This window comes from Salvelinus namaycush, chromosome 8, assembly GCF_016432855.1.
Source record: "Salvelinus namaycush isolate Seneca chromosome 8, SaNama_1.0, whole genome shotgun sequence".
Taxonomy (NCBI): domain Eukaryota; kingdom Metazoa; phylum Chordata; class Actinopteri; order Salmoniformes; family Salmonidae; genus Salvelinus; species Salvelinus namaycush.
Window position 1 is genome coordinate 58456344 of NC_052314.1, and position 12772 is coordinate 58469115.

General features: G+C 45.7%; 2 protein-coding genes across 2 annotated transcripts; both read left to right on the plus strand.

Annotated features, from left to right (window-relative positions):
* The first annotated feature begins 5780 nt into the window (after nucleotides 1–5780).
* LOC120052224 lies at nucleotides 5781–7600 on the plus strand. The gene is made up of 4 exons (XM_038999048.1): nucleotides 5781–6246; nucleotides 6635–6765; nucleotides 6966–7136; nucleotides 7553–7600. The coding sequence occupies exons 1-4, from the start codon at nucleotides 5958–5960 to the stop codon at nucleotides 7598–7600; spliced, it is 639 nt and encodes a 212-aa protein (XP_038854976.1). The 5' UTR covers nucleotides 5781–5957.
* Nucleotides 7601–10113: 2513 nt separating this feature from the next.
* Nucleotides 10114–12609, plus strand: LOC120052991 (zinc finger protein 16-like). Its single transcript, XM_039000243.1, has 3 exons — nucleotides 10114–10159; nucleotides 10457–10568; nucleotides 10950–12609. The coding sequence occupies exons 2-3, from the start codon at nucleotides 10466–10468 to the stop codon at nucleotides 11885–11887; spliced, it is 1041 nt and encodes a 346-aa protein (XP_038856171.1). The 5' UTR covers nucleotides 10114–10159; nucleotides 10457–10465; the 3' UTR covers nucleotides 11888–12609.
* Nucleotides 12610–12772: the final 163 nt, after the last annotated feature.

Consider the following 12772-nt stretch of genomic DNA (forward strand, 5'->3'; position numbering starts at 1 on the left):
CCACACATGCAGAGATCATCCGTTCACCTACTCTGTGACTCACAAAGTCACACAGCGGTTGGAACCAAAAATCTCGGTCTAATGTCCATTGCTCATATTTCTTTGCCCAAGCAAGTCTCTTCTTATTGGTGTCCTTTAGTAGTGTTTTTTTGCAGCAATTCGAACATGAAGGCCTGATTCACGCAGTCTCCTCTGAACAGTTGATGTTGAGATGTGTCTGTTACTTGAACTCTGTGAATGTCGCGCCCTGACCATAGAGAGCCCTCGGTTCTCTATGGTGTTTAGGTCAGAGCGTGACTAGGGGGGTGTTCTAGTCATTGATTTTCTATGTGGCTGGGTTGTATGGTTCCCAATTAGAGGCAGCTGGTAATCGTTGCCTCTAATTGGGGATCATATTTAGGAAGCCCTTTCTCCCACCTGCTTTGTGGGATATTGTGTTTTGTGTACGTGCATGTAGCACCACTGATGTCACGTTTCGTTGTTTGTTTATTGTTTTGTTTGGAAGTTTCACTTTATAAAAAGATGTGGAACTTTAATCACGCTGCGCCTTGGTCTGTCTCTCCTCACGACCGTGACAGAATATCCCACCACGAAAGGACCAAGCAGCGTACAATGGAGGGAAAAGTGAGTTGGACCTGGGAAGAGATAATGGGAGGTTGCGAGGCTCTTCCTTGGCGGGAGTCGCAGAGTAATCGGGAAGGACAGCAACGACACCGGGGGCCGCGGCCACAGAAACCCCAATATTTTTTGGGGGGAGGGGCACGAGGGGTGGTCGGCTGAGCAGCGGAGAGTGCCAGAGCCCGAATGGGAGTCGATGGAGGAGTGCAATGAGGGATACCGGAGAGAAGAGTTAGCGAGGAGTATGCTGCAGCGCAGGCATGCTGAAGAGCGGGTCATCAGTCCGGTGCCATATGTGCCAGCTCCTCGCACTCGCCCTGAAGAGCCAGAGATCATCAGGGAGGTGATGGAGAAGTTGGGAGAGAAAGAGAGGAGAGAGATGTTGTGCAGGTGTGTTCTGCTCAACATTCGACCTGAAGAGCCTGTCAGCAGTCTGGTGAAGTCTGTGCCGGCTCCACGCATCTGGCCTCCAGTGCGCCTCCCCAGTCTGGTACGTCCTGTGCCAGCTCCCCGCACTCTCCCTGAAGTGCGTGTCACCAGTCCGGTACCACCTGTGCACGGCTCCACGCACCAGGCCTCCAGTGCGTCTCCCCAGCCCGGTACGTCCTGCGCCAGCTCCCCGCACCCGCCCTGAAGTGCGTGTCACCAGTCCGGTGCCACCTGTGCCGGCTCCACGCACCAGGCCTCCAGTGCACCTCCCCAGTTCCGCTCCTAGGCCGGAGCCTTCCTCTGCGCCGGTGCCCAGTCCAGGCACGGTGTCCAGTCCCACTTCCTGGCAGGAGCCTTCCTCTGCGCCGGTGCCCAGTCCAGGCACGGCATCCAGTCCCTCTCCAAGGCAGGAGCCTTCCTCTGCGCCAGTGCCCAGTCCAGGCACGGTGTCCAGTCCAGCTCCAAGGCCGGAGCCTTTCTCTGCGCCGGTGCCCAGTCCATGCATGGTGTCCAGTCCCGCTCCCTGGCAGGAGCCTTCCTCTGCGCCGGTGCCCTGTCCAGGCACGGCGGCCAGTCCAGCTCCATGGCCAGAGCCTTCCTCTGCGCCGGTGCCCAGTCCAGGCACGGCGGCCAGTCCAGCTCCCTGGCCGGAGCCTTCCTCTGCGCCGGTGCCCTGACCGGGCACGGCGGCCAGTCCAGCTCCATGGCCGGAGCCTTCCACTGCACCGGTGCCCAGTCCAGGCACGGCGTCCAACCCAGCTCCATGGCCAGAGCCTTCCTCGGCGCTGGTGCCCAGTCCGGGCACGGTGTCCAACCCAGCTCCATGGCCGGAGGCTTCCTCGGCGCCGGTGCCCAGTCCGGGCGCGGTGTCCAACCCAGCTCCATGGCCGGATCCGTGGTCGGGCTGGGGGCTACGACCCGCACCGGAGCTGCCACCGACACTAGTCACCCCCCTACCTTCCCTATTTGGTTACAGGTTTTGCTGCCGGAGTCCGCACCTTAGGGGGGGGGGGGGGGGGGTACTGTCGCGCCCTGACCATAGAGAGCCCTCGGTTCTCTTCTTTTCCTGTGGCGGTCTTCATGAGAGCCAGTTTCATCATAGTGCTTGATGGTTTTTGCAACTGCACTTGAAGAAACGTTCAAATTTTCCAGATTGACTGACCTTCATGTCTTAAAGTAATGGTGGACTGTTGTTTCTCTTTGCTTATTTGAGCTGTTCTTGCCATAATATGGACTTTTACCAAATAGGGCTATCTTCTATATACCACCCCTACCTTGTCATAACACAACTGATTGGCTCAAACGCATTAAGAAGGAAATACATTTTTATGTATTCACTATTATTCTACAATGTAGAAAATAGTACAAATAAATAAAAACCTTGGAACGAGTAGGTGTGTCCAAACGTTTGACTGGTACTGTAGCTAAAGTCAAGTCTTCTCAGTCACTGATCTGGAGAAACGTATACACTCAAGGACAACGAAAGGCTCATGTTCCTTGTCCTCCTTGACCCACAACAGTTCCCCAGGTATAGTGAAACCTTCCCCAGTACTGCATTCTCATGTCTTGGGGAAAGCTATGACACCAACTTTGATCTGTTGCAGCTCAAAACTGAACTCATAGTAATGTACTCCATGTCTGACTTCGAGGGTAGGATGCCGGCCGATCTTTTCCATGTTCTCCGGCAGAAGAGGCTGAATGAGAGTATGCACCAACTGTATCTGCTTACCTGTCTGGTATTGACCATTCCTGTGTCCACATTCTCCGCCCTGAAACGGATCAAGACTTTCTCTAGGAACACCACCGGACCGGCCCGACTGTCAGTCTTGGCTTTGATGTCTATCGAGAAAGTACTTCTCTCAGATATAAAATTAAAGGACAGTGCCTTCAGAAAGTATTCACACCCCTATACTTTTTCCACGTGTTACAAATTGGGATTAAAACGGATTTAATTGTCTTTTTTTTCTACAATCTACACAAAATACTCTTTCAAAGTGAAAGAAAAGTTATATATTTTTTTAAAAGATGAATGAAAAGTAAAACACTAATATTTGGATTGGATAAGTATTCAACCCCTTGAGTTAATACATGTTAGAATCACCTTTGGCAGCAATTATAGCTGTGAGTCTTTTTGGGTAAAATTGTACAATATTAGCCATTACACATTTTTTATTCTTCAAGCTCTGTCAAGTTAGTTGTTGATCATTGCTAGATAGACATTTTAAAGTCTTGCCATAGATGTTCAAGCCAATTTAAGTCAAATCTATAAATAAGCCACTCAGAAACATTCAATGTCGTCCTGGTAAGCAATTCCAGAGTATATTTGGCCTTGTGTTTAGGTTATTGTCCTGCTAAAAGGTGAATTTGTCCCCCAGTTTCAGTTGGAAGGCATTCTGTTTCTTTTTATCCCAAAAAACCCTCCCTAGTCCTTGCCGATGACAAGCATACACAGCACATCTGTTTTCTTTGCTGTCCGTGGTCTGTCATGGTAATTTCCTGTATTACTAAATGAGGAGCGTTTACAAACCACACACCAGTCAGAGTTATACTTAAACTTCATCTTTAATTATGTGAGCTTCACCATAGCCCTTTGACTCTCAGATCAATTCAGTGTCAATTAAGAATTCTGAGAGTACCTATAAGAGAATACCAATATCTTTTATAGCCAAGATACACCCCTCTCAACTTACATGACGAACCACAGATCTTAGGAACAGTTCACAAAGAAAGACTTTTACTTGAGAGAGGAGTATCCCATAGACAAATAGCATTAGCTATAAATTATCGTTCAGTTTGGTCTCTAAGACGAGGTTCTAATCTCGTTCTTGGTACTTCATAGTACCAAAACATTACCTCATCCAATGGCATATATCAATTGTCAACTCTAGATACTTCCATCTCAAATACACCCCCTCTTCTCCCCACTCCTGGACAAGCTCACTGGGGGGAGTGACTTGTGCACAGACATTGTGGAGCCAAGAGATAATTGGTTCCCCCTTAATCATCCCTTCACATAGTTTAACAGATACATTCACATATGAAGACAATGTTCCATTCTGTCCTCCTCCCCTTCTGATATTCTGCATAGCACCAGACATGTAAAAGACAAGCCTGACCTCTCCCCTCTCTGGGCCCCAAGTGACTTTTCCCTAGCAGAGAAGGGAAAAGTGCAACTGCCAACAGTATAGTCCAAAAGGAGACATTCTAATGACAAGTATCTCACATAAGCATATTATGAAAGTAAATAAAACATATTATTTATCTATGTTACCTAACTAATTCTGATTCATCCCCAAGAGGTCTTGAATCAATAGTTAGGCCTATGTGTGGTTGAATTTATTCCGCCACTGTGCGAGTGTGACTTGTCTTTTGGAACTGTTCCTGTGAAATTATGTATGGCTTTTAGGTCTTATATATCACGCGGAAAATTGATGTAGCAGGTTAGGATAACTAGGTTAAGGTTCGGACAAGGATTAGGTTTAGCTAAAATGCAAAAAAATATATACACTACTGTTCAAAAGTTTGGGGTCACTTAGAAATGTTCTTGTTTTTGAAAGAAAAGCACATTTTTTCCCCCATTAAAATAACATCAAATTGATCATAAATACAGTGTAGACATTGTTAATGTTGTAAATTACTATTGTAGCTGGAAACGGAAGATTTTTTATGGAATATCTACATAGGCGTACAGAGGCCCATTATCAGCAACCATCACTCCTGTGTTCCAATGGCACGTTGTGTTAGCTAATCCAAGTTTATCATTTTAAAAGGCTAATTGATCATTAGAAACCCATTTTGCAATTATGTTAGCACAGCTGAAAACTGTTGTACTGATTAAAGAAGCAATAAAACTGGCCATCTTTAGACTAGTTGAGTATCTGGAGAATCAGCATTTGTGGGTTTGATTACAGGCTCAAAATTGCCAGAAACAAAAAGTTGAAGGCTATTCCATGTGAGAAATTGCCAAGAAACTGAAGATCTCGTACAACGCTGTGTACTGCTTCCTTCACAGAACAGCGCAAACTGGCTCTAACCAGAATAGAAAGAGGAGTGTGAGGCCCCGGTGCACAACAAGAGGACAAGTACATTAGTGTCTAGTTTGGGAAACAAATGCCTCACAAGTCCTCAACTGGCAGCTTCATTAAATAGTACCCGCAAAACACCAGTCTCAACGTCAACAGTGAAGAGGCGACTCCGGGATGCTGGCCTTCTAGGCAGAGTTGGAAAAAAAAAGCCACATCTCAGACTGGTCAATAAAAAGAAAAGATTAAGATGGGAAAAAGAACACAAACACTGGACAGAGGAACTCTGCCTAGAAGGCCAGCATCCCGGAGTCGCCTCTTCACTGTTGACGTTGAGACTGGTGTTTAGAGGGTACTATTTAATGAAGCTGACAGTTTTTGTGCCAAATCTATGGTAGTGTTGAAAATGCAATGGAAACACATTGAACATTACATTTTGTATTCGCTAAATGAAAAATTAGGGAAAAAAGTAATCACGCACTGATTTTTATCCACAAGTCAGTCTGGTGGGTCTGGTGGGAAAATGTGCATATTTTCTTTATGCAATTTTTGAATATTCGCATGGAAATCTGTCGCCAATTGGATGGAAATCTAGATACAAAGTGTAATGAATTTATACTCCAGAACAGTAGGCGAACGCAGCAGGTGGTGCATGCACCTCTTATGAATGTTTGCGGACCGCCACAATACCATAGAAGAAGTATACGGAAGTGAACAATAACAATAATTTCCACGTTAGGGTTTTGTTATTTCTACGTTTAACACACTGGAACCCAAAATATGACAAATGTCACTACAGAGCATCAAATATTTACTCCAGGTAGTGTTTAGTTCACGTTGGAGACAAGACTTGGTTGATATATGTTATCTAGGTAAGTCTAGCTAGCAATGGCTAACTGTAACGGTATGGTTTTTCACACTCAAATAGCCTCCATCATGGAGGTTCTAGCAAATGCAGCCGTGGCAGAGATTTGTAAAGTCGTAGACGACGACTATGCAGTGTTTCGTTTGGAAATTTCTCAAAGCCAGAAAGAAAACAGGGCATTGCGGAGGAAACTACAGCTCCTGGAACTGAAGGTGGCACGGGAACGCACAGAGAGGACAATGCGAGAGCGCGTATTCGCCAGTCGTGCCAGTACTTTCAACATCCTCGACGGATACAGAGGAATGGCAAGAGGTACATTTTGCAAAGGCGTGGGTGCCTGCCTGTCGCCTAGTTCCCCTCTACACATGTAACTTGTGTTAACCAGAATTGGGTCTTGGTCAGTTTTTAGATAGTATGCAATAATAACCCTGATTGCTGAGCTATCTTGCACAAAGATACAATATCGTATTCTAACCAGATTCTTGATTTACTGTATTTCCTATTTACTAATTTTAAGCAATATGATGCATGGAACATAATTGATCTATAAATAGTATATCAATCAGTTGAGAAGTGTTACCTTGCATTCTTACCAATTCTAGACATTGTCAAAACTGTCAATAGTGTACAATATACCGTTGAGCATTGACAGTAGCTTACCTAACCACCTCTTTTTCTTTTCCCCCAATCACTCTCTTAGGTGAAGGACATCTCACTGGAGGCCACAGGAGCTTTGTGAAGCCAGCAGGACACAATACATGGAGAGATGACAAACCAATCACTGTTGATGAGGGGAGGGGAACCTCAACCCAGCACGTTATCATGATAGAGGTTAGTGGAATATTGTTACATTAAAATTACAGTACATCAAATGTGGCCAGTTTATTTCAGAAAAGCTCCCCTCAGCTATTCACTTTCATACTTGTGCATCCTCATTTATCTTCCATAGGGGAGCTTGTGAGACATCACTACGACATTGTTATCCAATACAACTCATGTACCCGTAATAACCTCCTCTCTCCTTGTGTCAGTCTGCAGATGCAGAGGCTACAGGTCCTGGGGTCAAGCAGGAGATGACTGAAGAGGAGGACCCACAGCACAGCGGAAACGTCCAGACTGGTGCGGCAGGAGAGCCCCCTGCAGCCACGGAGGACCCCACAACCGCCCCAGTGCAGCCCAGGACCCAACGCAGTATCATGGAGGTCAGTGGAACACCGTCCTCAAATAGAGACAGACACCAAGACTAACTAACACACAGGCTCTTACTTAAAGGATCTGACCACAGATCAGACCCAGAGAGACTGGGGGCTGGGGAAACTAGGCTGTCATCCAGAGCCAGAGGACAGTTCATTCCCGTGGGGATGGTGACCAGTGGCAGTGATGTTCTTAGGCTACAGAGATGGACCCTGACAACATATCCTTTGGTTTAGAGCAGCTGTGGACTCAAGTCACATGACTTGGACTCGAGCCTGACTAGACTCAACACAAGCATCTTGGGACTCGTCTGAAGTCAGTACAGCCAATCTGCCAATTTCTGTCTGTAGGGGCCAAACGTTTGGGCTACACACTAATATGACCCCTTAGTGGAAAGGTGGAAGTCTCATGTGTTTTGCTCTAGGACGCCGACAGGCCTCAAGACCCGTCTGAAGGTATTGGACCCGTCTGAAGGTCCCCCAGTACCAGTTGAAAAAGTGAATGGCAGTATATATGGAGACTGTTTGGTGACAAAAATAAGGGGTTAAATACATGTAAAAACAAAAATGTTTCCCGATCTTTCTTATATCTCTCAGATATAGGACAGACACTTCAGAACTAATTTCCTTTAGAACTGTTGTACAATGTAGTGAATCTCTTATTCAATGCGTTTGTGTGGGCTAATAGCAGTAAGGCTCCACATTTTTTTGTTTGTTCATCAAATCATTTAAGATTTTTGCGGGATACTTAAAATTCAAAATCAAATAGTAAAATGATCCTTGGTATGGCCTTCTTAAAACAATTCCATATAGCTTAGTAGAATCCCTCCCTTCCCGGATTAGGCAGGGCTTAGACTGTTATGGTTTTAAACTGACTGATGGGGAGACTTATCTTTAGAGATCGGTGACGAGTGTGTCATTTTCTTTAGTGATCTGAATGTCAAGGAAGCTGACACTAGAGTAACCAAAGTCCACAGTGAAATGAAGATGATCATTTGACTTATTAAGAAACTCATGGAACATCTCAAGTTCATTGGGAGTCCCGTCAAATAATACCAATATCATCTATATAATGTTGATATAGTTTGATCACGGATAGAAAGGGATTTTACTCAGGGTTGGGATGTGATCATGCTCTAAGCCAGTGATTCCCAAACTTTTTCAGTTGGTGTACCACTAACTGAATTTTGTTCTGCTCGGAGAACCCCTGAAGTACCACCTTGTGTGCATTTTACCCGTTAGTCTATAGTCTCATGAATCTTCTCGTACCCCTTGTGGATAGGCCAAGTACCCCTTGTGGATAGGCCAAGTACCCCCTGTGGATAGGCCAAGTAACTCCCTGTGGATAGGCCAAGTAACTCCCTGTGGATAGGCCAAGTAACTCCCTGTGGATAGGCCAAGTAACTCCCTGTGGATAGGCCAAGTAACTCCCTGTGGATAGGCCAAGTAACTCCCTGTGGATAGGCCAAGTAACTCCCTGTGGATAGGCCAAGTAACTCCCTGTGGATAGGCCAAGTAACTCCCTGTGGATAGGCCAAGTAACTCCCTGTGGATAGGCCAAGTAACTCCCTGTGGATAGGCTAAGTAACTCCCTGTGGATAGGCCAAGTACCCCCTGTGGATAGGCCAAGTACCCCTGGTTGGGAACCACTGCTCTAAGCTTCCCATATAAAGATTGGCATAATTGGGTGCCATCGTACTCCCCATCCTTTGGTTTGTTGGAAAAAGTAACTTCTAAACATAAAAGTTATTTGGGAGTAACAGCTCTGCTAGGTTACTGGTACATGAGGAGCTAGGCCAAGACTCTATAGGGCGTTGTTCCAAAATTAAGCTTGTGGCCTCTAGTCCACATTGGTGGGGTATTTATGTGTATAGACTTTCAACATCAAAACAGGCCACCGATATTAGCATTTTTCACGCATCATGTCCAAATCATCCAAAAGTATCTCATACGATTGTAAAGCTCAACAAAGTCACTTATAGATGATGTGAACATGATGCGTGAAAAAAGCTAATATCTGTCCCATGACTTGAATGGGATTTGTGCCACAAATGTTAAAACGTTAGCATGTGAAACTCTCAGGTTGTGACTTGCTTGTGACTCGAATAATAGTGACTTAGTCTCACATCTGGTTTAGAGACACAGACTGATCTGTTCAGAGGGGTCTGGAACCAGTACAGTAGTAGAGTATAGGCGAGGGTCTGGTCGTAAATGAAGTGACTGAAAGTGGAGGGCGACATTCCTCCCACATGGAATTCAGATAGTCGCCTAGGAGACGGATACTTACAGGGCCGAGATTTCTTAGATTACAGGTAAAGTTGAGACAAATCTAAATGTCGCGACCCATTCCCCTTTACACACGCTCAATGATCGCGACCCAATGTCCACATCAGTGTCTTTTTCGACCAAGTATTGAACTCAAGTGCAAGAACCCAGGCTCAGGCAGGGGGAACCACATCAGGCAATAGTAAAGAGAAACGGTTCCTCTGCATGTTCTGTAGCAAAGGCTTCAGCTGCCTCCAGAAGGTGGAGATCCACCAGAGGGTCCACACAGGGGAGAAACCCTTCAGCTGTACCGAGTGTCACATGCGCTTTGCTGAGGCTGGTAGCCTCAAGAGGCACGAGAGGGTCCGCACAGGGGAGAAATGCAGTTTGGCCAGTACCCACTGCGAGAAGAGGTTCTAATAGTTGACTCATATTTACCCACATGTCCACCATGATGGATTTTACAACAATGAAGCCATTTTGTAACTACAGTTTAGTACTCAAAAGGTAGTGGGGATGGGTAAACACTCCATGTTGAATGTGTTTATTATCTGTGTGTATGTACCTGAAGGAGTGTAATCTGTATCACCTGTCTCTTCCAGGAGGAGGAGGGTCCAGAGGGGCTGCTGGTGAAGGAGGAGGGGTGTGAGGAGGGTCTGGGGAACCCTGAGGGGACCATGGTCATGGAGGACAACCAGACTACACCTCCTCCTGAACCCACAGAGGAACCAGCTGAGCAGCACAGGACCACACACAGTCTCACTGAGGTGAGCCCACTGTAAACTACTGTCTGAATGTTATTACGTCAGGGCCCGTATTATATGGAAAGATCAGCCCTCCTACTCAGACTTTTTGTGGATACGGGTCTTGATTAATTTTGTCTAAAGTATGGGACCATGCCTTTGAATTATTAAACCATTAAAAGAATGTCACGTAATCAAATTAACTAACATGTTTGCATATACTCATAACAATCCCTCATTTCCCAATCAGAAGATGTCCATAGCAGGGTGCTCATATCAAATTTCTTGAATCAACATCCTCTCACTCTGTATCTCTAACAGTCAGTAGACATGGAGGATGGGAAGCCTGATCTGCTGCTGGTCAAAGAGGAGACAATAGAGGATGGACCAGAGAGCATTGACCTGCTGAGTGGACTAAAGATGTGGGAGCAAGGTAAGGGAGATATGCATATAGCCCATTTTTTTCAGCCAGCTAACGTCACTCCAACACAACACTCGTTCCTCCTCATAGCACCGGTTTCAATCCAAGTGCCAATGCAGTTTATCAAACTTCAGGCTTGTGCTACGGTCAGGTGACTTGAAAATAAAGCTATTAGGCCATGTACACCAGTGGTGGATTTGGTGTCGAAAAATTAAAAAATGGAAGCATATGCAAAAAAGTACCTCATACCTACCGTAAAATATGGTGGTGGATCTTTGATGTTATGGGGCTATTTTGCTGATCCCGGTTTTTGCGTTATCAGAGGTGCCAATCATTTTGGACCGGAGTTCTCTGCCATGTTTGTAAAGTCTATTTTGTAACCTCTTCCTGTAGGTGATTGGCTGGAGGCTAACAGTGGAGACTGGGTGACCATCTTGGATTCTCAGACCCAGACGGATACAGCCAAGGGCCCAGGGAATGACATCAACAAGCTGGTCTGGACCAGAGGCGACATAGTGGCGGCCAGTGGATTGGACAGCGTCCTCAACTCTGGGCTAGGGAACAACAGTGTTCAACACAACCAGAAACCGACAGTTGAACACAAAACATCCGAACTTAGTCTCCATGACAACAGACTGGCTGACACCAGGGCGAGGCGTAGATTTGGTGTTCGGGGACGGGGAGGTGTCCGTATGAGAACAGACATAGACTTGGCTAGCTATTCTCCGTCCTGCTCCTATAGTTGTGATTCAGAAAGACAGATGGCACCTCAGCTTAACCACCTAACAGGTGCTGCCTTCAGCCTGCATTCTATAGGATCTATCAACTGGAACATGGACCCTGCGACAACACCGACACTCCCTGGCCTTCATCCTCCTCACACTCTCCTGTTAAACCAGACCTCAGACAATGCCAGTGCCTCAACACTAAATGGCAACACAAATGACAGTAGTAGTAATGCTATCAGTAGATCCAGTGGCAAAGAGAAGCGCTTCCCGTGTTCGTTCTGTGGGAAAGCCTTCAGTTTCCCCAAACAGATGGAGATCCACCAGAGGATGCACACGGGGGAGAAACCATTTGGCTGCCAGCTGTGCCGGGCTAGTTTCTCTCAATCCTCCAACCTGAAGAGGCACCAGAGAGTCCACACAGGGGAGAAACCCTACAGCTGCCCCCAGTGTGAGAAGAGATTCTCCCGCCAGCACCAGCTGAAGATGCACCTGAAGGTCCACACGGGGGAGAGGCCGTTTGCCTGTATGCACTGCGGGAAGAGGTTCTCAGAGAGGAGCTCTCTCAGGATACACCAGCAGAAAATGCACACAGCCCATGTATAGAGTATATTAATATATAATGTAGTACTAGTTAATTTGTAGTTAATTCTGTTGGTTTTGGATGTATCGGGAACTGGATGAGGTGAACTGACGAAAGAATGAGTATGATGAGGCAGAGTAGATGATATGGTGATGGTGTCTGTAAAAATGCTTCACTGATGAAGAGTGACAAACGTCGTGTCTTTAGGTGTTTTATAGTGAGATAATGATAGTGCCTTAATTCATGAAGTATTGAAGCTGTGTGTAATGTAGTGTTGAACCATTTCCAAAGTATTCTATAGTTACTTTTATCAAAGTGAAGGTACCATATTTATAGGTACCATATCTTGCCTCCATTTAATATCTGACCCTTTCTAAGACCTCTTGTGGCAATAGAGAAATTACTTATTTTTTCATCTATTTTTCTACAGTGACTTTCTATCAATACATGGCCAACATATTATCTTCCTCTTCGGCACAGCCAGAAGAGGACTGGCCACCCCCCATAGCCTGGTTCCTCCCTAGGTTCCGGCCTTTCTAGGGAGTTTTTCCTAGCCACCGTGCTTCTACACCTGCATTGTTTGGGGGTTTAGGCTGGGTTTCTGTACAGCACTTTGTGACATCAGCTGATGTAAGAAGGGCTTTATTAGTAACTTGGATTGATATTTACAGGAAAGGTATTCTACTTGTCACGTATCATTTTGTGCAATAAATGTGATTGTTATGCTATTTAAATTAAATACTAAATTGACTCTGCGCTGACTGACTTGGTTATTTTTGTATCATTGCAGAGACTGAGTTCGGACTTAAATAAAAAAAATCCAATGGCTCCATATTGTTAGGTACTTGAATCAGTGTTAGATGGACTTGACTGTGGTTAGCATTTTATAACATGTCATGTTTCTGTGT